The 26,565-nt window shown below is 39.7% G+C and overlaps 1 protein-coding gene across 1 annotated transcript; it reads right to left on the minus strand.

Annotated features, from left to right (window-relative positions):
- Positions 1-3,554: 3,554 nt before the first annotated feature.
- On the minus strand, positions 3,555-10,267 carry LOC131257835 (probable galacturonosyltransferase 4). The gene is made up of 9 exons (XM_058258745.1): positions 9,862-10,267; positions 9,610-9,644; positions 9,477-9,518; positions 9,239-9,344; positions 8,698-8,945; positions 7,177-7,430; positions 6,508-6,865; positions 5,412-5,987; positions 3,555-4,127 (listed from the first exon to the last, which is right to left on the minus strand). The coding sequence occupies exons 1-9, from the start codon at positions 9,959-9,961 to the stop codon at positions 3,852-3,854; spliced, it is 1,995 nt and encodes a 664-aa protein (XP_058114728.1). The 5' UTR covers positions 9,962-10,267; the 3' UTR covers positions 3,555-3,851.
- Positions 10,268-26,565: the final 16,298 nt, after the last annotated feature.

Here is a 26,565-nt window from a genome sequence, read left to right on the forward strand (position 1 = left end):
ATTACCACTGTGGACCTCGCCTTTTATCCGCGTCTTTTATGAAGAATCCAAAACTTACCTCCCAACTTAACCTTGTACGTACGGACAGAGCATTTGAGGACGAAAATACCCTTGCTTCACTTTGTCGTTTCTGTGGGCCTATTGCTACGAATTCTAACCGTAGCCATAGCCTGCGTAGCAGGGGTGTTTTCGTTTTCAAATGATCTGTCCGTACGTTAAAGGTCTAAATTGGAAAATTAAGTTTTAGGAAGGTAAGTTTTGGATACTGCAGCTGTGTCTGATCTGTCCGTACGTGCAAGGTCTAAGTTAGGAAAGTAAGTTTTAGGAAGGTAAGTTTTGGATACTGCAGCTGTGTATGATCGGGTCCTTACTCTTGCTCGGGAGGTAGACTCTCGGGAGTTTCAACACCCGGTGAAGGGTTCGAGTACCATAGGTGGTGAAATTCCACTAGCGTGAGTGTGTTGGGGGGGTGTGTGTGCGTGTGTTAAAAAAGAAAAAAAACAAACTGTGTATGATCATATCTGTACACATGCACACAGCCAATGAACACTTGGCACACATGTACCCCAAATTAAATCGTCCAACTCATGGGACCTGCTTTGGATGGGCCACGGCTGAAAACCAGGCCAAATGAAATTATTCTAACCGTCCAATTCGTCCATGTCCAATGGACAGTTGAGATGTCTTCCAAATTAACAAACGTCCATTAAATAGAGTTCGTGACCGTTTAATGCCCCATCTATCCTGAACCCCACCAGTAGAGAAATTACTGGAAAATGCTTGACCGACTCCCAGATATCAGATATTTAAAATGCATTGGGTTGAGTTACTGGGGGCGTTTGGATGTACACACAAATCACGATCTGAGCACATGTTGGAAACGGATTGGCTACTCCCCCTGCCACCAGCCAATGGCTAGTGGTCGGTGCTCTGTGGGCCCAACCATGATGTATGTGTTTCATCCATGCCGTCCATCTATGTTTTTAGATCATTTTATGGTATGAGACCAAAACTGAGGTATATTACAATCTCAAGTAGACCACATTACAGAAAACAGTGTTGAATGAACTTCGACCATTGAAAACTTTTTGGGGGCCATATAAGTTTTGGATCCAGCTGATCTTTTTTATTTTTCCCTTCACCTGGGTCTATATGACCTAATCAACAGATTGGATGTCAAATAAGCAGTACAGTGGGCCTTAGGAGTATTTTAATGGTGGATATCCAATCACTATTATTTTCCTGTGGTGTGGTCCACCTGAGATTTATATTCCTATCATTTTTGGTATCAAGACCTAAAATGATCTTTAAAATGGATGAACGGATTGGATGAAGCACATAAAACACGGTGGGGCCCACAGAGCACCGACCATCAGCCACGGGGCTGGTGGTAGGGGGAGTAGCCAATCCGTTCCCACGTTCGGAAAGCTTAAACCGCTGTCGGCAGACGCGGATTTCCTGCGAAAGAAATTCCTGCGCTGGAAACCTATGTGGGGCCCACTGATGTTTTTGATAAATCTACCTCGTCCATCCGTTTTTTGAGACCATTTTAGAACTTGAGATCAAAATTGAGAAGTATCCAAGGCTAAAATGGGCCGCACAAAATGACAAGGTGGGTAGGGAAATTCCTACCGTTGAAACCTCCCTGGGGTCAACAGTGATGTTTACATCCCATCCATACCGTTCATAATATTATTACTACTGAGATGAACTGAAAACAAAAATATTATCCTGATTCAAGGCTTCTGTAGCCTCACAAATATTTCAACTGTGAATGTTCAATTCTCATGTTTTCGGCCCACTTTGAGTATTGGATCCGGATCATTTTTGGCCCCATCTCCTAAAATGATCTCAAAAAACGTATGGACGGTGTGGATTTCTCACAAACATCGCGGTGGGCCGCACCTATGTTTCCTGCACAGGAACTTCCTGCGAAAGGCTTTTGCAGGAAATCCGCGTCCTCTGTCGGCCGCTTCAACTTCTCCCATCTTTTCCAACTGAGTCCACTCGTACTCGACTCGTGCCTTTCGCAGAAAATCCGCGTCCTCTAGTCGGAGGCTTCAACTTCTCCAATCTTTTCCAACTGAGTCCACTCGTACTCGACTCGTTTTGGGTTACCTCTAAAGCCGTTTTTGGTTCAAAACTCGATGACTCAGCTCGGGTCGAGTAACTCGTACAAGTTTTCTCAGTAATATTTGATAGTTAAATTTTATTATTATTTAAAAAAAAAAAGGAAAATGTCTCTAGTCCAACCAGTTGGACCAATACTTATGGTCCACCGGAGGATAACTTCTAACCTGTAATGTGCATGACAAATCCAACCCGTCCAATATGTTGTTCCCATCATGATGATCACACTTTGGCAAAAAAATGATCACATCCACTCATCCAGTAGACCATACTCGTGTTCGTTACTTATCAATGGCTAGAACTGTTTTCTATGGTGTAGACCACCTAATGAATGGATGGTGCTGATTTTGCATAAGATAATTCTCATGAGGGTGAAATCTATATTGGCCGGCCGGACGAGTGAATTTTAACTATCTGAGTCGACAGCCGACTTGGGTCAATTTCTTTTGAGTATTTAAAGTATGATTTGGATTAGCTCTCTCCCATAGAAGTGGATAACCAATCTTTCAAAATAAAATTAAAAAAACAAAGAAGTGGGTAAGCATCAATTCCACCGTATGGAGTTTTCCCAGATACGAATCGGAAAAGGGGGCTTTTATAAGCCGAATCATCGGCAGTGCAAACACAGGTAGACCACACCAGCTGCACAACTTGCAGGGAAAGACATCCATCCAAACCAGTGGACTTTTGACAAACAGAAAAAATACACCCTTTAGCACTTTTGCCTTTTCCTACTTTTAGGAACATTCTAAATAGCACTTGGAGACCAAACCGGCATGACTAACCCCAACTCGTTTATGTTTTGGTCTGTTCCAGTCCTGTCTACAGTCTGGTGACTCACTTCAGTCCTCCAAAACAGAGACGACTTGACCGTGTCAACTCAGTCTTGGACAGTGTTTAGAACCATGTGTCTGACTCAGTTTCGGGCGTTATTTAGAACCATGCTGCTATAGATGAGAGAATAGAGAAGTCCCAGTCAGGTGAGATTGATCTACACACAACTCTACCCAAAACTCAAGAAGATTAAGAAACATGAATTCAGCGGAGGAAGGTGAACTGGGACTAATTTCATTTATCCTTAAAAAGGGACTTACTAGCCTTGTGATTTTCACTTGGGAAGATCCAAATCAAAACGAACTGGAAACCCTAGGAGCAGAACTGACTTTTTTATACCACATGAAGCTCACCGACGAAGAATCTTCCATTGGATCTTTACATCTAAAACACTCCAATGATGAAACTAGTTCTCCTAGCAACCCCAAGAAGCTCTTTCTCATCTAGCACTTCTATAGATTTGAATACCATGGAAAACATACACACATAGTACTAAAAAGGGTAATGTTTTATTAGAAATCAGGGTAACTTGTTAGAGTGAGGAATTTAGGTGCTAAAACATCAAATCCCTTGAAACATATACATGCAAATTGAGAAAACAAACTAACCTTGTATAACTGAATCACTAACATTCTAATTTCTGAACATGTACAATATATCTGCACTTATGCAGAGAAACAAAAAAGGATAGCATGGACAAAGATGTAAGGAATCACGGCAGTACATGACATTATGAGGATGCATGTGTGCAGATTGCAGAAAGAATCGTAACAAGAGCTTTCAAATTCGAAGAACCCTACTGCAGCAGAAGGAAAAAAGGCCAGCAAAAAAATTGCCCTTATCAGTTTTAGAAAGGAAATCCAAGGTGTTTGTGATACCATTTGCTTCTAGGGATTGATGTTGCAGTCACGCAGATAGACTTGCTCGTAGTTGATGAACTTCGTCCAGTAGTTACGGTACTTGGGCATGCCTATCTCGAGCCACGGTTTCATGTTTCCATTGTAGTGAATAACAGCAGCCCGCTCGATTTCTTTTGGGTTGACATTTGGATTGTAGCCAAGGCCTAGAACATGCCATGATCGATCTAGGGCGAATGTCCGGTTCCAAAATGTTATCAAACCAGGGGGTAGAGTTCCCAATTTCCATAGCTGCCTGTCATGATTCTGCAAACAAAATGCACATACTTCCAGTTATCTTCTTTAGCAAACAAGAAAATTAGATACAAAGATTACTTTTGGATCAATACATAACAATGTCACACACACATTCTGTCAGAATAGCATGGATAAAGTGCTGAAGAATGTTTTGCACACCCCGGCATCCACAATTTTTAGGATATGCAAATTGGCTCCACTCCCACAGAATGAACATTTGAGTCCATTCTAATATTAATTTCATCCAAGGCAGTAACTTGGGTTTGGGTCAACCCAAACCTGACCGACCAAACCCAAGTTCGGGTTGGGTTGTCAAAGTTCTCAGGGTTGGGTTAGGATTGGAGAACTCCAAAACTATTTGAAATCGGGTTGGGTTCAGGTTGAGCAAATTCAAGTCAGATTAGATCGGGCTAGATATAATCACATATATTTGGGTCGGGTGGGTCTGTTTAGGATTGAGTGCAAAGGAATTCAGGTTGGGAACTTCAGGTTGAAATTAAGGGTAACTCAGGTCCTCTTGATGTAGGGTTGGGCTTGGGTTGACCCTCAGCCTGACCCAACCCACTCAAGTTGCATCCGGAGGGCCTGTTTGATGAGAGGAAATCCATGGAAAAAGAACGTAAAATTTGTAATCACTATTGTTTTTCTCTAGTTTGATTTTGCAAGGGAATCATGGATTCCTAATGTAATCATTAAACAACACACATTTCCATCTCTACCATTCTTAAGCATAAAAGCCAAGGTGACCTACCATTTTTTTTATAAAAAAAAACACCAAGGTTACCCTCGTGAGATTAAGTGGAGATTTACACTTGCAAATCAAACATCCCCCTGAAAAAGGAATCCCTTGAAATCAATTCCTCAATAGTACCTTGGCAAATAATGATTGTGAATTCCTTTATTTTCCCATGAAAGCGGCTTATCAAACAGGCCCCTAGTTTAATTTAAACAAGCTGTTGGGATTTGCTTTCAGTGTTGGTGTTAGAAGTTTCCATTCGGAGTTCCAAGGAATTGGATTACCAATTACCAAAATGCGTACTAAAAAGCCTAACAGGAAGAACCATGAAGCATAGCTTGCATGAAAATGTTTAGATAAGAATCGAATATAGCAAATATATCACAGGGAGCCACGATTTGCACCCCCCACATTTTGATCTTTGCAGCTCTTTTACATTTTTGACATTAGAGTGCTCCGCTTTTTGTACTGATTTTATTACCAAAGTACACAATAAGGTGGGTGGGTGCAAATATCGGTTCCCAATAAATATACTTCGACAAATAAACACTTCTTACCAGTTTCTGCCATGAGTGGTAGATCTCTGTTATCTTCTGCTTCCTCCACTCCACCAAATCAAATACATTCATTCCATATGCCCATCCACAAGCATGGGGGTCGAAGGTCTTCGAAATGAGAGGATTCGAGAAGTTGAGATACCTATCGAAGCGGTGGAAGCTTTCTCCACAAGTTTCAACCGCACCATTGACCTTCCCCTTCAGATTGAGTGCCCAAAGGGCGGTCAGATCCTTCCGCACGACTATATCATCATCTAAGAAGAGCACCTTGTTGAGCTTTGGGAAAATCTCGGGTAGGTAAAACCGGAGATGATTTAAAATAGAAAGGTACTTGGGATTGCGGAACTTCAAGTTTGAATCGGAGTTCGCTTTGTGAGTCCTGAAGTAATAATCTATCATTGAAGGAGTTCCAAGTTGCTTGAGAACCGGACTGTAGCTTGAATTCAGCCATGTAAATTCTTCAATGTTCTGAACCTGAATAGTGGCTTGGCGGGGTGGGTTGGCTAGGAACCACATCCTCATTGCTGCATAGTTAAGCCTATCTGTAACAATGTGGAAAACATGCTTTGCAGGCGCCTGCAAAGACAACAATATTGAATTGACTATAAAGTGCCAGAAATTGAAACAGACGACTAATAAAGAAGCGGTTTTGTAGTGTTATGTAATCCTGCAGCCAAGGACATGAATGGTATCCTCAACCCCTTGATCTGTGCAAGCAGGGCACATGGTTTGAAGATCCAGACAATTAATCTGATGGTTCTAGCTGTGGATGGGCAATGCCCAAATAATCTCCTTGATGGGACAATTTTAATCCTTTGATAGGTTTCCTGCACATGGACAGGTAAGAGAAAATGCGGCAATGATCCACATTAAGAGGAGAAAAAAAAAAAAACAGAGAGAGTCAAATTTGCATGGCTAGGATCTCCTAATCTAGGATACTTTGGGTATGGTCCAACTACAGAAGGCCCATCAGTTCAATGATCTGGATCACCCAACCAAGAACCCATTTTTACACAGTGAGAGCCCAAGGATACTATAAATGTCTTCGCTAACAAAAATCATAGAATTCATCTTTGTTTTTTATTGACCACCCTACCTTGGCATGAAACACAGTCGAGTTCACAACCACTGCTGCCGCCAATATGTTATCTGAGAAGAGCGCATAATGATACAGTTTGGGGTTTTCCAGTTTATCTTGATTGGGAAACTGCTGTTGGCTAGCATTCAGTGTATAGTACTCGGTGGAGAGGCGCAAGGGAAGACAGTGAAGACCTTTGGGAAGAGTTTTTGCCGCAAGTTGTGTTAAGAACAAGGTCTGCTTCTTATGCACTCTTAGCTGTTCTTCTGTCGAGTGGAGTATAGCACGAAGCTTCTTTATAACAGCTGTACAGTCATCTTGAATCTGCTTACTCTTGGCCAGTGTTTGTTCCATTGCCTTCAGCTTCTCATTGGCACTGGATTGGAAAAAAAAAAAAACAAACCGATAAGCAGAACTTCAGCTAAAGTGGCATAAGTTGGAAACTGATGCAATTAATCAACATACTTCCATTACATGATGGGGATTCCATCTGCATTAGTAATCCCCTTGATATTTGGTTGAATACATAGATGGTGTTTGACTTTGTTTTGAACTTCCCAGGGACTTAGGGCAGGGCAGAAAACAAAGCCGAACAGCGCAGTCAGCTTTCTGATTCCCACTCTAGGGGGGCAATTTACAAGCAATTAGCCACTGCCCCAGATTAACAAGGTGAAATAAAGAACTTACTTCCTTGGTAGATCAGAATCCTTCGTTGCATCACCAACAACTCGCTGAACTTCTCTTATCCGCAACCGGAGCTCCCTCGTGTAGTGAGGGTTGTTTCGGATAGGACTGAGGCCAAGGAAAACCTTTGCCCTGATCAACTGATCTCTAAGATGCCTGACACGGGTATCTGGCATGCTCTCAGTGTCAGTCTTACCATGTTCTTTCAGATCAACCTTGTCAGAACTTAGTGAGGATCGTTGTTCATGTTTATTTTTCTGATATACGAAACATGAAAAAATACAAAGGAAGTTCAGCTCATGCATAGTGGCTACCTGCAATTAAAAATGGACAAGTTTTCTTGGGAATAGATTGCCAGAGAAAGTAGAGCAGGTTATAGTCGTCTTTAACAAATACTAGCAAAATTTTGACAAGGATTGTTTTAACCATACAATCAGAGACCACATTCATTATCTGTAGTAAATCAGTATTCTACACATTGGTGGACTCAAATGAGTCTTCTCTTGCAAATCTAGTTCCTTCGTAATATTTCTTCGGTTGTTCATTTAGAAATAAAATAAATTTTAAGCATCAGAAATCAACCATTTCTGATCTCCATTAAGATGTTTGAGCAGTTTCTGTGCTAGATTTGTTTTTATTACTCCAAATATTGGTATGAAATGATGAAATTATTAGTTCAACTCATCCAATCGATGACAACCAAAAATCATTTCCCATGACGAAATAGCAAAATGTCTGTGAAATCTATGAATCACATCATCTTCATATCTCCAAATATTTTACAAATGTGTCATTGTTTAATTACAAAAGTGTAGGCCCTATTTGGTTGCCACTTGAAAATGATTTCATCTCATTTTAGTTAGCAATGATTATGTATTAGAGATCATAGCATATTTAAATTACACGATTATGAATGTTATTTTTATTACATAATACTGTTACCTGAAATGAGATGAACTCATTTTCAATGGCGACCAAACGGACCTTAGATAACTACCTATTGTAAAATAATAAAAGACATGTTAGCTTGATATCAGGAATCTGATCAGTTTTTTTTTCCTCTTAGAATACTACAATGCTACCAGTTTGCGGTGGATCTTTCCAGCCCAAAGTATTCCACTCACATCAGATCACCATCATTCGATGGAAGATGCGTTCCGGAAACTGAAAGTCTATACAAATTGTAAACATCGAGGGATAACATGGAATCTATAATCACCACCACAGAATATACCCATAATTCGCATCAAGACACCCCTTATTTCCTACATAAAAGCGACCCAAAACCCAGAAATTAATTAAAAAATAACCACAATCAGAGACCAACATATAATAAGTCAAAATAACGTCTAATGAAGACAACCTTTTAAAACTAATTTTGTTCTAAAACATACCTATATTCAACATTCCAGAAACTATGAAATTGAGAAAAAAAAAATATCAATGATAGCAGTTTGTGCGCAGGAGACCCCCAAAACAAGAGAGAGAGAGAGAGAGAGAGAGAGAGAGAGAGAGAGAGAACACCTGTTTCTCCGAGCGGGTTTCAGGCATCTGCTGAGACAAGCTTTGTTTCTCTTCCTTCTTTGTATCTTCACCCCCTTCGCTTCCATTTTCCACATTCGTCTTTTGTTTCTGTAATCCACTGCTCTCATTCTCTTCATGAACCTCATCCGTTACTTGCTCAATGACATTCTTTTCTCCAGATACATCCTGTTCATCAGTTGCCGATAATACTCTGCTCGTATGCTCTGTAGATTTCCCCGGTGGCAATTCTGTAGACAGAGAGTTCCACAATAATATCCAAAGGAATCATAAAAAATTTCCCAATGGCCATCTAGCAAAAACTAAGGAATCACCAAAACTTCATGAATGGCAATTTGGTAAACAAAGAATCATGAAGATTTCAACAGTGGCAGTTCTATAATCACATCATGCATCAGACACAGTTCATGAAAACAACAGCATAATGAAGAATTCCTCAATGTCAGCTCTGTAATTATGGAAGCAAAGGACAGTTCTGAAGCTGAAAATTTACCCAAAAAAAAAAAAAAAAAAAACAACCAACCTTCCGTCACTTCGTCAGAATCCAATTCATCTGAATTTGAAGCAGAGTCGGCGGAGTTCTCAGAATAAACGATTCCGACTGGTTCTTTCAACACATTCGATGATTCCTATTTTCCAAAAATTAGAAAAATAAAATAAAATTCTGAAAATTGCATACCAGTGTCAAAAAAATAAAAATAATAAAAAATAATCAGATAATTCCTAAAAATGAAAATTGAAAAAAAAATAATAATAATCACCTGAGGAAGGACATTCAATTTCCCAATCTCACCGCCAAAATTCTGAAAACAAAAGAAGAAAAAAAGATGAGCTTTCCATGAAATCGGATACTGAAAAAAATGCGACTAGGAGGATTCAAAATCAAAGACTTACGAGAGTCGAAGCATCATCAAGAAATTCGTTCTTACCTGCAGAAAGTAAACGGAAAAGAAAACCAATCAGCCAAATTATCCAAAAAATCAGAAAAATTATAGTTGAAATTCACAGAATTTTCGGCATTTTCTTCTTTCGTTCAAGAAAAGAAAGATCGATCGAGTTATCAAAAGAAAACGTGCAAAAAAAAAACACTACAAATTCTCAAGTTCCTCGAGATTTTCAGTTCTGTTTTGGATTTTCGAAACTTACTACTGGAATTCGAGAAGCTTCCGAGCCTGTCTGTGTATAAAACGAGAGGGGCAAGAACTGTAAAAACGAGCAAAAGCAAGACCGGTTTTCTCGGTATCATCTTCTCCCGGCTCTCTTCCTTCCTCAGCCCAAAACCACTTCTCTTCCCCGAATACAGAAAAAACCGCTTAAAGAAAACCGCTCATTCGCTAAACCGCTCAGCAGCACTGCCTGTTTGCCAGTAAAACCCCTCTCCCTCTCTCCTCGTGTCCGTACAAATGGCGTTGTTCTTGAAATGCAAAGAAACTGCTCTCGGCTCGAGTAAAACCGCTTTTCGAAATACCGCTTCGAACTGAAAACCGCTTTTTTTAGGAAGAGGGCGGAGCCATTATTCGTGCTTGCGCTCCCTCTCTCTCTCTATCTCTCTCTCTCGTCTTTAGATCTCAGGACTTTCTCCCGTGTTTATCTTCGATACGCGGGCCGCGTCTGACGTGGAAATGCCACGTATTTTTTTAACGGCGTGATTGACGGAGACGTTGCCACGTTGGATAGCTATTTCCGGGAGCGGATTAGTAGTTACCCGGGTAACACCTTAGTTGGTGTTACCCTAACCGTCTGAGGCCCACCTTGATGTATTTATTATATATCCATACCGTCCATCTGTTTTCAAATATCATTTTAGAACGATATCCCAAAATTTAAGAAGAAATAATTTTTAATTAGATCATAAAAATAGAAAAGGTGATGAATGAAAGTTATAAACTTTTTGTGGGCCATAAAAGCTTTGGATCGAGCTAATATTTTTATTTTATCATAAATAATTTCCTATTGAAATTATCAACAGATTGGATGGAAAATAAATTAATAAAATATTACTATGCACCTTTTAGAAATTTTAATGGTGCGAAACTAAGAGAAAACTATTTCCTGTTTTGTGGTCCATATTGTATTTGGATATTCTAAAATTTTGGTTTCACGAATTAAAATTTATTTATAAAATGATGGACGGAATGGATATTCTAGAAACCATCAAGGTGGGCCCCACGGTATGGGTAGCACCCACTAAACTGTTACCCGGTAACACCTAATCCGCTCCCGCTATTTCGATGGCCTTTTTCACCTACGCGTACAGAAGGTGAAAGAGGGAGATTACCAGCTGGAGTTTGTTTTTCCTCCGTTGCGAGATAACAATTTAGTATGTCTCCATCCATCAGAGAATACATTGTTAGATGTTCCAATGATCTGAACCTTCCATGTTCTTTATAATAATATGATATACTATATATAGTGAAATTTTGTTGATAATATTCATTTTTATGGTGTAAAAGTTGAATAAAGGCCAAAAAATAATACGTTCATAGATACTGATGAGAAAAATTCATCTATTACTTTAAATTTCTTTAACCAATATTTATATCATATAATCCATAAATTAACGGTTCTGATTATATTTTTACATAGTATCTAGGCGCCATTGGGTAGAGATACACACTGAAATCTCAATCGCGACAGAGGAAAATTTAATTATTTGCACTTCCTGGGCCTTTCGGGATACGAGCTCCACCGAAATTTCCTTTATGACTGCTTTTACTTGTTTCTCCGTAAATAGAAGGGTATTTTCGACATTTTAATCAAGTTCGTTTGACTTTGAATTGTTAACGCAGTCGCTCTATCTACAAGCGCCTAACATAGACGCAGCACGTGCGGGAATTGTAAAACGTGTTAGAGATCCGGAACGTTAATAGTTGTTTACATATTTTATATTCTTTATCCTTAAAATTTATATTTTTTTATATTATGTGGTCTATGGTATGAAATGGACGGTTAGATAAATGATAACCAACGATCTACATTCAAGACGCATGCGTGCTTTATCTGATGAATGATCCATTCTGAGTTTTCGAATACATAAGCCAATTCAACCTCGAAAATAGTTCATGAACGTCCTGGATCCCTCACATGTGTGCCAAGTTGCACGTGCTTCTCTTTTTTGCTTTTGTCGCTTGAGTATGTTGAGCGCCTAAAATGAGCATTCTACTTCGGGCTCTGCGAAGTGGTTTTTCCGTTGAAGTACACTCACACGTGCTGATGTAGCATACTTGTGAGAGATCCCAGCCTTTCATCAGGAGAGATGGACTGAGCTAAAAATCGGGCTTTTCAGCTTATATGGTGGGAGCATGCAATGTCGATTGTAAGCCGTTGCTCGAATGCTTCTAACCGTTCGTTTAAATTATAAAAATGCGGCCCACTTGATAAGGTGATGGCCTGATTCTCGACCGAGGGATTTAACCTTCTGATTCACGTAATTGACGTCTTGGATCTTTCACACGAGTGCCACATTAGTTCGTGCACTCACGCAAAGGCAGCTAGGGAGCTCTTTTCTTCTCTTGGCTAAAGGCCCCTAAAGGGAGTCACGTCACCTTTGTAGGGCATCCTAGCCATGGAAAAGGCGGACCACATGATGACCGTCATTAGGTCCGGAATCCAAGATAGTTTTCTTCAGGTGGGCCACACCGTAGAATCAATGGTCACCAACCGTCTACTTCAACATAGAGGTGGCTCTTACGGTGAAGTGGGTTGGTCTTTGATGATGTGGCCCATTTTTTGAGAGAATTGGATGTCCCACATGGAGTTGAGTATGATCAACGGTTGAGATCAAATGGACATGGCCCACGTGTAGAGATACAGTGAGATTGGCCCCACATCTCTTATTCTATCGCAAAGCTTGGAGATTGGCCTCAGCTTCGAGGCTAGGAAATGAGCCGGCAGTCGGCTTCCACCTGGAGTCCTAAGCGTGACACGTGTCGTGTTTCTTCCCGAATGCACATGGTGTAAGAATACTACTCTCCACTATCCCCACACGTGTCAAGTGGGGCCTACCTGAACTGGCTGGACCATTCATCAGGGTAAGCAACGTGTATTAACAAAGTGCATAAAGTAGACGCGTGGCCGTATACCGAGGGACTAGACGGTGACTCTTTACGCGTACCAATGACATGGATGTAAGACCATCCAGACCGTCAAAATACCTGACCCAACGATTAGACTGAGAGGTTGATGGTTGTAACCATCTGATTTCGTGGACCACTCACAATTTTTCTTTAAACCTTTAATTCAACGGTCAGGAATGATTGCTTTGTCTCTGTAATTGGCGTACCCCACAATTTTGATGATCAGGACAGCCGTACATTGATGCTTTATACGGTCTTTTCCATGGAAAGTGGGGCCCACCTGATGGATGTACTGGATTTCGTACGTGCACCACGTTGGCACGACGACGAGAATCCTCAAACTCACGCGCGTTAACTACCAGCGACAGGCCTTTCCAGTTTCGGAATTCATCGCCTCGATTCCTCGGCAACGGCTCGCCCAGCGAGGGGTCAGTAGGTCAGGAGCGCGGCGAGCGTTGGACCGGAATCGTCTACGACACCCGTTTCACGCAGCCCATAAAACAATAAATCTATGTGGATCCATCATATAGTCTATCTAAAATCCACTCCGTTCATAAGGTAATATTATCAATTCTATGTGGTGGAATTAAAATTCAGACAAATACAAAACTCAGGTGGACAACACATTTAGAGAAAAATGATGATTGGACGCTAACCATAGGTTTCTGTGTGGACCATAATGCTTTTAATCTTTCATCTAACCCTTTAATTGTGTGTGAATCATAAATATGAAGATAATTGACAAAAACTATCCTAATCTAAAGTTACCGAGATCACACCGTATGAAAGTAGATTTCTTATCCGTAATTTCACATTGTTCCAATGTGTGGGGCTCCTATAAATTTATTGATAATAATTTTATATCCATGGTGAAAACAAAGGTTCTCACGTGATGGACGGAATGGATTCACATATACAATATTGTAGGCCCCGCAGGGCTTGGGTGTTGTACACAGGTGAAGTAGACGATTCCGTTCCATGGGCGTTTTCTCACGTCAGCATCCATTCCCACTGGATACGGGGTATTGTATATTACCGTATCTCGGACTTTGCGTAGATCCGCGGAAGAAAGTGTAGGCGCATGGGCCGTGAGTACGGCACGCTTGATAAAGACCCGATATTCTTTTTTATTTTTATTTTTATTTAATTAATAAAATATTTTTAAAATGTGTGAGGGTGTGCGTATGGAGCTTCCAGAAAAGCCGAGCAATACGTAAGTGAAAGCCTACTGCAATCATTTTCAACTCAAAGGAGTTGTACTAATTACGCACGCGTGTGGAGCACTACAATGTACTAGTACACGTGTCAATAGATCACACGTGTAATAAATATGAGATTCCCATCTGATTGGGAACAATGCCTAGATCTTCTTACTCAAAATATACGCTGTTTTACTACTCTGGTGGAGCACACTGCACAAACTACAAAAACTGGCCGTCCATTTTCTCTTGTCTGCCGTGGCCCACCTTGAGGGTGAACATGGTCTGATTTTAGGCCAGAAAGTCTAAATACCGTATCCCACTGGAAGGAGATATCGGATCTTTCACACGCATGGCGAGTTTGCTGGTGTGACTGCGTGTAAATTGTAGGATTTTCACCCGCGTACGGAATTTGCAAACCAAGGTATTATACGATACTAGACTAAAGGAACTGTACCGTACGTTCTTACTTTCGGTTTTTACAAGTGGGGCCATCGATCACAATGATCGAAACCGTTGGTAGGATGTAACTCACCTTGGATGAATGATATACAATAAATATTAAATTTCAGAAGATTTTATACTTGATGAGAGTTATTATTTGAATGGAGCCGCTGATGCATTTTCATTCCAGAAATTTTAGGATTATTGACTGGGAGAATTTTGATTATCGACTATTCAAAGTTGGGCCACAATATCAACCGTTCGGATCATTTATCTATCCTCTCCCTTGTACTATCTGGGAAGTCGAATCTACCGTGTACGGGACCACTGTAAGGTACTGGCGGCCTTGTTCGGTAGCCTGCGGACTATGTTGGGCCTGGCAGAAGAAGTGGGACAAGGTTACAGCGCAGGAGATCACTATTGGGTGAGATGATAAGATAGAGCCGGTACAACCAGAATATGGTAGACCTCTTTCTTCCCTGTACAGGTGGCAGGGAGATGCATCTATCGGGACCGTCCATCTAGTGTAATTTACTATAGATGGCTCATATTTTTAAAATTTACGTATCGCAGCCAATCCGAGACATCATTTATCTTCACCTCCTTTCACTGAATGCTGACCTTTGACTATTTTTCGTTTCTATTGTCACTTCGAAGGCCTCTAATTGGATGGCTAGGATCATCCAATCAATTTGCATTTTGAACTATTTTTCCATCCAGAGTAATCTAAACTAAATGAACATTCTAGATTGAGAAATCTTCCTAGCAAGTGTATTGTGCCTACTGTTCTACCAGCTCTACCGTATCGTCTAACATATACCCATCTCCCTGAGATTGGGTAGCGAGCCTCCACCACCCAAGTCGGTGGTGGAAAAGCTCTGTGGGCCCACTATGATGTATTTGTTTTATCCACACCGTCTATCCATTTTTTGAGCTCATTTTAGGATACCATGAAGAAAATAGAGCAGATCCAAAGGTCATGTGAACTACAAATGAGCTGACAAAATAAATGGACGGCGTGGATAAAACACATATACCATAATGGGCCACACGGCTTTTTAACTGTTATTTGGGTAGTGGAGGGGGTCACCGCCCCATCCGATTCCCCATCCAACGGCAGCTGCACTTCGAAAAGAGAGAGGATCCTTCATTTCAGGAGTGGGTCCCACATCACCAAAGTAGCACGTGGTCTAATTTCCCTCGATAGGCCCGCGTGCTGACATCCGGTTTCCGTTTTCGCACTCAACGAAGGAACGTACCCCACGAGGTTCCTCCAGTATCACCGTGCCTACCGTTCGTCAGTCACTCACATTGTGTTAATCGAACGGTCATGATTGCGTTCGGCCTATTGAGTGCGTGGGTGTGTGTAGAGGTGTGATTACATGTGTATAAAATAAAATAAAAATAAAAAATTAACCATGGTACGAAAGCTACATGGAGCTGACTATCAGGTATGTATTGTATCTTTGTCATTTATCTATTTTTTTTCGCTTATATTAGATAATAAAAACAAAATCAAAGTATATTAAAAACTCAATTGGATTACATTACAAGAAATAGTGAGAATTGAATATGGTTATAAACATTTTAAAGATTAAAAAAGTTACATTACACACACACACTGACACCATGGTGGGATTTCACCACCTATGGATTCCACCACCGGGTCCTTGCTCCTGCTCCGGTGGTAGAGTCTTAGGAGTTTCAACACCTGGTCAAGGGTTTGAGTACCCATAGATGATGAAATCCCACCACCGATAAGTTGGATAACAAATAAATATCACTATAAGGCCAAAGGTTTTTGTGGTGTGGTTCACTTGAGATTTGGATATGCTTTCATTTGAGGCTCTTTTTTAAATGATCTAGGAAAATAGGTGGGCAACCCCGATAAAACACATTCATTACAATAAAGTCTTCATACTATGACAAAAGGACAACCCATGTGATTCCACTCTTAAAATCAGGATGATGTGATCATCGAGTAGGCCGAAGGTGTACATTTAATTTGAATAATTACATGTTTGACCCACCTCATAATCATGTTGGCTTGATTTGAGATATGGTAAGCAGCTTTGATGGCTTATACATATGCATTAAGAATTTAAGGTGTAGGTTCATTCATAGGGGAAGCTCTCTACATAAGTCATAATGCTGAAATAAGATGGATGGTGAGATCTCAACCAATAATTATTGGACATTCATTTATTGTATTCAGACCATTAATTACTTTTTCCTGTTTTCTTTTTGACCATCTAATAAGTCTGCTAATTGATCAATTGGGACACTATAATTTTGAGTGTGACAATTCTATTTAGACTATTTTGTTTGGATTGATGGGACTTAAAAAATAATTTTAAAGAGGAAAGTGTCAAGAAGAAATTAGTAAATAAGAAAATTTGAAAAAAAAAAAAAGTCCTAAAAAGGTTATTTGTTTTAGTTTTTATTATTTCTAAATAAATATGAAACGGTCAATGATCAAAAAGTAATTATTGTCTCACAAGAGGTGTTAAAATGAAGATCATCTAGTCTCCCATAGAAAAGAAAAAAAACACTAATTTTTTTTATTTTTTATTTTTTTTTGTGGAAATCCTTACAAAGAAAAACATTCAGTGCATTACTTGTCGCTATCCATGAAAAACATCACATCCACAAAAAAAAAAAAAAAAAAAAATTCTTTTTCCATAGTTACATTTTGAAATCCAATAATCAATATGACCCTAAGATTACATCAACGTCACGTGTGGATTTTAAAATTAATATGTAGCCAGGGTTTAAAAATTGATATCTGCAGTACAAATGTTTCCAGGATAGGTTTAAGGTACTAATCAACGTGTGGGCCCAAATTCATGTTTCAATGGCATCCCATCCGTTCATCATGTGCCGCCTCTAATGTTCTACTTGGTAAAAAAAATCCAGCTGATCCAAAACTAAAGTGGGCTACACCATGTAAAATCAAGTATAAAACCATTAAGACTGTATGCTGTTGCCCACTTGAGTTTTATAACGGCTTGATGTTTTGGATGCATATTTATTACACAAGTATGCATATTCTGAATAGATTCGATGGTATGTATAGAACATAGTGCTGGGCGAGGGATGCTTCAACTTGGCAGACTCGTTCTAACATGAGTAAATTTTGTCCAATTCAAATTTGAACTGATTTGAGTTCGAATCACCCAATAATTCGACTCGATCCAAAATCCGACTTGGTACTGACTCAACTCCATCTGAAACCCAACATATCTGAAACCCAACATATACAGATTAAAAAAGAGATGCCCTAAAGAGGCTGCAATTCCGACAGGTGCATGTAGGCTCTTAACAGTGACTTTAGTTCCCTGATACCCACCACACCTAACTTGACCCGGTGCTGACTCGTCCGACATGGTACTTGTGACCACGACAGATAGACTTGGTCCGGATTAGTCCAGGCCATACTCAAATTCAGATTGGGTCAGGCATGTTGGACTCATTACTAAGTTGGATTGAGGTCAAGGTCAGGATTATTTAAAAAATGAGCCAAGCCGGGTCAGCCCTAACTCAATCTGACTTGACTCCATGACCAGCTTTAATAGAATATGATGAGCTCTATGAACAATTTGAACAGTTTCAATGGAGGGTCCCTTTGTTCCTATTGTTCTCTACGTGTGTCTCAAAAGAGTTTTGGATTAATGGTGCTTTTGTGGTCCAATGAAAACATGACGGTGCACACGATGGTAGGCCCCACATTAGGGATTCATCCAAAAACTTTTAAACTCACATAAGTAGCCTGCCTGTTGATTGGATCCACCTGCTCCTCCATAAGTGTCCCATTTTCATGGTGTAGCAAGCCTGCTAGATAGGTGAATGCCACACATGTGTAAGTGGGTCTCACATGCACACGTTGCATGAAATTTTCCTTATATAACTTATATAGATGAATTACAGAATATGAAAACGTGAAATTGAAACATTAGATTCACCCAAAAGATATGATTGGAGGTGGAAATGATCAGAGTCGTTCAAATATAAGACAGATGTCTGTCATTTTCCCTTTTTGGTCCATGCCGACAATCAGTACGTAATAGATGGGATTTATCCTCAACCGTTCGTTGGACCTATGTGCCCGTGAATTTATAGGGAACTTTTAAATTTGAGGTTTTCTCCGAATATTATGGAGAAGGTCCCACTAAAATTAAAATAATAATAATAAGTATAATAATAAATTAATAACTAACTTAAAGTTTTAATATATAAATATATAATAAATTAGTTAATATTTTAAATAATTTAATATAAATATCTGGATAATTTTGTAAAAGAGCTTTTCTAAATATATAATAAATTAGTTAAGATTTAAAATAATTTAATATAAATATCTGGAAATTTTCGTGAAATAGCTTCTCTAAACGCACGTACATACATGCTGCACATGTGCCAGCATGGATCGATAGGTTCCAGATCTAAACCGTCTACCTGAATGGCACTGCTATGTTGATGCCCTAGCCCAAAAATCAAGTTAATTCAACTCTCAGATGGGCCACACTTCTAAAAACAAATATCCTTTGAAAAACTTGGCTGAAGTTTTCAGATACATTCTTCTATTTCCAAATATTGGGGCCCACATTCTGATAGAACTAGATTCTATTATTGGTAAAACATTTCAAGGTCGGACCAACTAATGGACGGATTAGATCTCGCACGCACGTGCTATGCCGGCATGTCTGCTTTAAGATAAGTGACCGTCTGATTGTGCCACGCATTATTCCTTGACCTCATAGGCACACGTGCTAGCAATACTATCCATTGACTGGAGGGCCTGAAGATTACAAATGGACGGCCAGAGATATGTCAGACCAGCGACTGACATTCAAAGGGTGGACTTTCTCCATCTAGGGAGGCTTGGATGATCCGTGTGTTGTATAAGTGGTGCATTACTAACTCTGATAAAAGGGTGTATCATCACCGCATGCATCTTTTCAGAAAGGTAATTATTCATTGACTAGATGCTTCATATAAAATTTACTGTTGGGCCCTTTTCCAGAAAGTTTTTAACAACCTACCTCATTATATCCTTGGAGTACCTGCAAGCAAAGTGTCGGCAGCTCTCGTGGGTACCGCTGCAATATTTATGTGCAGTCATGTAAGGCACAAGGCTCAAAACTTCGCTCTATTCATGGTTTAGTTGCACATTCTACTATTCTTCTTTGCGTGGCCTACTTAAAGCATGGATAGGTTTGTTATTTGATTCCCATATCTAAATTTTGGTATGGCATCGTGATTTCATGTAATTATCACGGTGGGCTCTATATAAATCAATGGTGAAGATGTCTCTCTCAACTATTTTCTTAAGTGTGGCCTCCCTAAGTCAAAGGTTAACCTAATTTTTTGGCCCTATGCTTAATGTAGGATTACACATCTAAATGTGTGGATCCCACATAGTTATCAGGGTGGGCCACATCAAAAATCTAAGGTGGGTGTGAGCGGTGTTGTTTTTTATGTCTTAAATCAATTCAAAAACAGGACAGACCATTAGATGTCATCGAGCATTGTTCGATGCCATTGAATAGTTGCTCGATCCCATCGAGAATTTTCAGATTTTCACTAGTTGTTTATTGGACTATTTGGGTGTTTGTTCAATGTCATAGAAACTTAAGTTCGATGTCATCGAAATCCATTGAAGTGCAATTGAATATTTCGAATTTTTCATGTTTTGTCTCTGGATTGTTTTGGTATTTTTTCGATGTCATCGAAGTGGGCTCGATGCCATCGATGTTCTGTCGATGACATCGAAGTCCCATCAAAGGTATCATCGAGCGTATTGCAGAGTTATGCAGAGTTGCAGATTTGCTGGATTTGTTTCCGATTTTGAATGTGATTCCTCCTAATGCTATATATAGGAGTATAATCGGAATTGTGGTATATAATAGAACTTCTCCAATTCATTCCTAGGGTTTTAAGAGTGTAGTTTGGGGTTGATTCGAGGTTATTCGGAGTGGGTATTCTTTAAACTCTTGTAATTTCTACTTTCATAGTGATTATCTGTCGCTTTGTGCCATGGTTTTTTCCTGTAAGGATTTTTCCACGTTAAAATCAGTGTGTTTGCATTATGCTTGCTTGGTGCGATTGGATTACTTCACTTGATTCATCCCCGTGTGCTTCCGCGATCCCCCAGCAAGTGGTATCAGAGCTAACGTTGAGGAGCAAGTTTGAATCCAAAAGTGAGTAGCAATGGTTGTCAATCCTAAATATGATGTTGAGAAGTACTCCGGGAAAAGCAATTTTGAATTATGAAAGGTCAGGATGATTAGCCTATTAGTTCAATAAGGATATGATCAGGTACTTAAGATGCGACCAGAATCTATGGATAACGATGAATGGAACAAACTGAATAAGGAAGCTAAAACCTTCATCCAATTATGCTTAACGGATGAGGTTATTTACAATGTCATGAAAGAGAAAACTGCGGCAAGTTTGTGGGCGAAGTTAGAGGACATTTATGCAAAGAAGTCTATTGAAAATTTCATACACTTGAAGTTGCAGTTGTTCAACTTTAAGATGACAGAGGGAGGAGATGTTGAGGCTCACATCAGGAACTTTAATAAGATGATATGCAAATTACTGGATGTAGAGGAAGTGGTCGAGGATGAAGATCAGGCGTGTATCTTGTTGGATTCACTCCCGGCTTCGTATGAGTCTTTCAAAGACACGTTGTGCACCGGAAATCGTCACTTAGTGTCGATATCATCATCTCGGCCCTTTAGAGAAAGGCGATGAGAAAGAAAAACGGTAACATAGGGGCCTCTACTAATGCATTGCTTACGAGGGGTCATAATTCTGAGCGGGACACAGGATCTTCTCGATTGAGTCCAAATCCAAAGGTAATGACAATAGAAAGTTAAAGTGCTAGACTTGTGGGATGTCAGGGTACATGTAGAAGAATTGTATAAATCCTAAAGTTAAAAAAGAGAACTCAAAGCTTCTTCCAAGGATGCCAACATTACTACATCTGATGAAGGAACAAGCGGAAGTGATGTGTTGTTAGTGTCTATGATTGGACACTTATATGATGATCGGAGAGACGAGTGTATTTTTGACACAGGAGCACCATATTACATGACTACTCATCAAAGTTGGTTCACCAGCTACAAAGAGTACGATGGTGGTCAGGTATTTATGGAAAATGATAATGCCTGTAATGTTGTAGCTGTTGGTACGGTGCGCATTAAGATGTTTGATGGGATGGAGCGTACCTTGAGTAAGGTGAGGCACGTTCCTGATATGTTGATATTTCTTGGTGCACTCGAGGCAATTGGGTGCAGATTCACCGGTTTTGATGGGGTCTTTAAAGTTTCAAAAGAAGCTATCGTAGTTATGAAAGCACAGAGGCACATAAATCTTTACAGGTTGATTGGGAGCACTTCGACAGGTGGAGCTACAACGGCTATAGTGGATTCTACGTCTGCACGTATGTGGCACGCATGCCTGCAACACATGAGCGAGAGGGGGCATGAAGGTACTTTCCAATTGTTGTTTAATTCTAAAATTTAAAAGTTTTAATTTAAATATGTGCGAGCATTATATATATGGTAAATAATCTAGACTATCTTTTAAATTTAAAAAACACGTATGTAAGAGTGTGCTTGATTACGTGCATTCTAATGTATGGGGGGTGTCACTCGTGGTTTTTACTGAAGGGTCGTCATGCATTGTCACATTCATTGATGACTACTCCAGGAAAGTCTGAGTTTATTTTATAAAAAATAAATCTAAGGTTTTCACCAATTTCAAGTAATAGAAGGTCATGGTAGAAAAATGGACATGACGAAAGGTGAAAGTTCTAAGGACAAATAATGACAGTGAATTTACTTCAACCGAATTTAATTAATTCTATAAAGATGAATGAATCATAAGACACAACATAATGCGTCATACACCTGAGCAAAATGGTGTGGCTGAGCGAATGAATTAAACTCTTTTGGAGAGGGCCTGATGCATAATTAGTAATGCTGTGTTGGGCAAGGACCTTTGGACTAAGGCTGTTAATAGGGCTTGTTATTTGGTGAATCGGTCTCCTTCTACGGTGATTGATTGTAATTTCAGAGGAAGTATGGAGTGGTCAAAGAGTAGACTACTCAGGACTGTGAGTGTTTGGTTGTGAAGTTTACTCTTATGTACCATCAGTTGATAGATATAAGCTAGGCTAAAGAGTCAAAAAGTACATTTTTGTTGTTTATAATGGTAGTGTGAAGGGCTAAAGGTTGTATAACCCAATCACATGAAAAATCATCATTAGTTGTGACATAAGATTCGACGAAAACTCTCTATTTTGCAAGAATGACCAAGAGGAACAAAAAGAACCAGAAAGGTTGGTCATGGACATTCAGGTTGATACAGATGTTACACAGGCAAAGACAGATGCGCAGACAGAGGTACATGAGCAAGTGGAGCAGCCATCTGTGAGAAGGAATCCGCCGTGAGATCGCAAGTTATCGGTAAGATACAAGGATGACTCTAATATCGCATATGACCTCGTTACGGATGAGCGGCTCTGTCTACTCTTCAAGAGGCCCTTGATGAGCCTGATGCTGAAAAAGTGAAAAGTTGCAATGGACAATGAGATGGACTCTTTGTATAAAAATGAGATGTGAGAGCTGGTGGAGCTCATATTGACCGAAAAGTGATCGGGTGATGATGGATCTTTAAGAATAAATATGATAATAAGGCTATGTTGGTAGTGAAGGGTTATGTTTAGAGAGAAGGCATTGACTTCACAGAGATATTCACGCTGATTGTAAAGCAAGTATCTATCAAATTCGTATTGACACTAGTTGCTCAATATGATCTCGAGTTGGAACAGATAGACGTGAAGATTGCATTCCTGCATGGGGAATTGGAAGAGCAGATCTATATAAAGTAACCAGAGGGTTACGAAGTTATAAAGTACAAGGGGCAGAGAACAAAGTTTGTAAGTTAAGTAGTCGTTGTATGGCCTAAAACAGTCATCCAGACAATGATATAAAAAGTTTAATTCTTTCATGTTGAGTCAAAAGTTTACTCGGAGTGAGTATTATCACTGTCTATTACAAGACATTGACTGATGGAAAATTCATCATCCTAGCATTGTATATTGATGACATGTTGATTGCCAGTCACAACATGTTTGAAATAGATGTATTGAAGACTCAATTATCAGAGACATTTGAGATGAAAGATTTAGGAGCTACAAAGAGGGTTCGGCATAAATATTCATAAAGATAAGAAGACGAGTAGGCTTTGATAATCACAGATAGAATACCTTGAGAATGTATTGATCAAGTATGGGATGAACAAGACAAAAATGGTTAGCGTTCCCCGCGCGACTCACAATGTCCTAAAACAAATGAAGAAAAGCACGATGTCTCATATTTCTTATTCGAATGCAGTGCGCATTTTGATGTATACTATAGTCTGTACTAGACTGGATATTTTACACGCGGTTGGTATAGTGAACAGATATATATCTAACCTCGGAAAGCAACATTGAGAAGCGGTGGAATGGCTACTTTGATACATTCGAGGTACGAAAGATTATGTCTTAACTTTTAAAAAGACAGGGGCTAAGTTAGTTGGTATGTTGATTTAGATTACGTACGTAGTGTGGACTCTAGAAAGTTGACTTCAGGTTACTCGTTTTTACTAGCGGGTAGAGCAATTAATTGGATGTCGAAGCTTCAGTCTATGGTGGCTCTTTCCACAACCGAAGCTGAATATATGGTAGTGACAGAGGCGTTCAAGGAAGGTTTTTGGTTGAGAGGCATGATAAATCAGTTGTGGCTTTAGTATAAGGTCGTGCCAGTTAACTGTGACAGTGAGAGCGCTATCAAATTGGTTAAAAATTCTGTTTATCACTCACGTACTAAACATATTGATGTTTGTCACCATTTTATCTGACTGGTGATTAAGGAATGAGGTGTAACTCTAAAGAAGATTCACACCAGCGTGAATCCAGCGGACATGTTGACCAAGGTGGTTCCTGTAGAGAAGTTAAAGTTCCGTGCAACTTCTCTAAGCTTGGAGAAGGTGTTAAAGAAGGATGAAATGTGTACGAGAAATAATGATGGAGCTATGATGCAAGACAGAAATAAGAAAAGAAGATAAGAAGTTATATGATTGATGATTGAAGATATGGTAAAGATTATTATTTTTTTATGTCTTAAATCAATTCAGAAACAGGGCCTGTCAATGCCATCGACAGACCATTCAATGCCATCGAGCACTGTTCAATGCCATCGAACAGTTGCTCAATCCTATAGAGAATTTCTGAATTTTCACAAGTTGGTTGCTGAACTATTTGGGTGTCCATTCGATGCTATCAAAAGTAAAGCTCGATGCCATCGAAACCCACCGAAGTGCAATCGAAGATTTCAAAATTTTCATGTTTTGTCTCTAAACTGTTTTGATGTTTTTTCTATGCTATCGAAGTGGGTTCGATGCCATCGATGATCTGTTGATGACATCGAAGTCCTATCAAATGTATCATCGAGTGTATCGCAGAGTTATGCAGAGTTGCAAATTTGCGGGATTTGTTTTCGATTTTGATTGTGATTCCTCCTAAGGCTATATATAAGAGTATAATTGGGATTGTGGTATATAATAGAGCTCATCTAGTTCTTTCCTAGGGTTTCAAGGGTATAACTTGGGTTTGATTCGAGGTTGTTCGGATCGAGATTTGTTCGAATCGGCTATTGTCTAAACTTTTATAATTTATGCTTTCATAGTGATTATATGTCGCTTTGTGCCGTGATTTTTTCCCGTAAGAGTTTTTCCACGTTAAAATCTCTGTGTTTGCATTGTGCTTGCTTAGTGTGATTTGATTACTCAATTCATCTATGTGTTCTTCCTCAGTCCCCCAACAAGCGGTACATGTCCCTTGATTTTTTATGGCCCCACCATAATGTGAATGTGAAATCTACTCTGACCATTATACATGTATTCCCTCAGTATATATATGGCTAACTTGTGATTCAAGTGGAAAACAGTTGGAATAGAAACAACCAAATTTTAGGCTTGAGGCCCAATAATCTAAGTGTCTGTGATTTATATGGGCCATACAAAGACACTTGGAGAGTGAGTGTTGCCTAGGCCTTGTGATGCGCCTGCTAGCCAGGCGAATTCTATACGCAACAGGGGGCCCACACGAGCCGCAGACTCCTTTTCTTAGCACTGGAGCACTCGTTTGACAATTGCTGGGATGAGGAGGTAGTTTATTGAAAACATTCTAAAATAGGTAATGTAAAATCCATAAAACGACATGTACTACTGTTGGGAGGCCCATGCACGTGTGGGAGAATCTGGACGTTCATCAGATGGTACCTCATTATAATGCAATCCTACGGAGAAAATCAGGCTGGGACGGTATCTCAATTAATGTAATCCAACCTGAGAATCAGACCGTCCACAGGTTAGGTGTCCACACCTGTTCTAGCACGTGTGGAAGATCTTGGACGTTAATCAAATGTTATCTTATTATATATACAACCCTGCCAAACAAACCAGACTACGACAGTGTCCCAATTAATGTAATCCAACCTGAAAAACAGACCGGTCCACGGATTAGGTGTGCCTCACATGTACGATTGATTAGAAAACGTTGGTAGCTTTCTTTAAATATTCACTTTTTCATACGCGATTAGCTCTTCTAATGAATGGATCATCCAGATTTCTAGATTAAGGAGAATTTCATGATGGGCCCCACCATTTGAACGTCCCGGATCTCTCACACATGCTGCATGGCGTTGGCTGATATTGGGCGTTTTTGGTGTTTCTTCATGCGCGGATTCGAATATCAGTCATCTTAAATGACGGGGTCTGCCAACAGTAACATCACGTGGCCAATTAATGCCCATTGATTTCACGTGACCCACCTTCAAAGGGAAATGGTAGGGTGCGTGGGATTATACCATAGCAACAGAATTTCTGTGGCTCGCTTACTGTACACGTGGCATGTGCCATGAATCTGAACCGCACAAGTAGTGAGAAATACTCTAGATTGGTCATATCCTTATCTAAACAGATTGATAAAAAAAAATCATGACATTTAGTCGACGCCCATTTACTACTGTTTTTAACCGTCCATTTGATCCTTACCAGTCGGGTGGCTAGGATCATAT

The sequence above is a fragment of the Magnolia sinica genome, chromosome 10 (assembly GCF_029962835.1).
Source record: "Magnolia sinica isolate HGM2019 chromosome 10, MsV1, whole genome shotgun sequence".
Taxonomy (NCBI): Eukaryota; Viridiplantae; Streptophyta; class Magnoliopsida; order Magnoliales; family Magnoliaceae; genus Magnolia; species Magnolia sinica.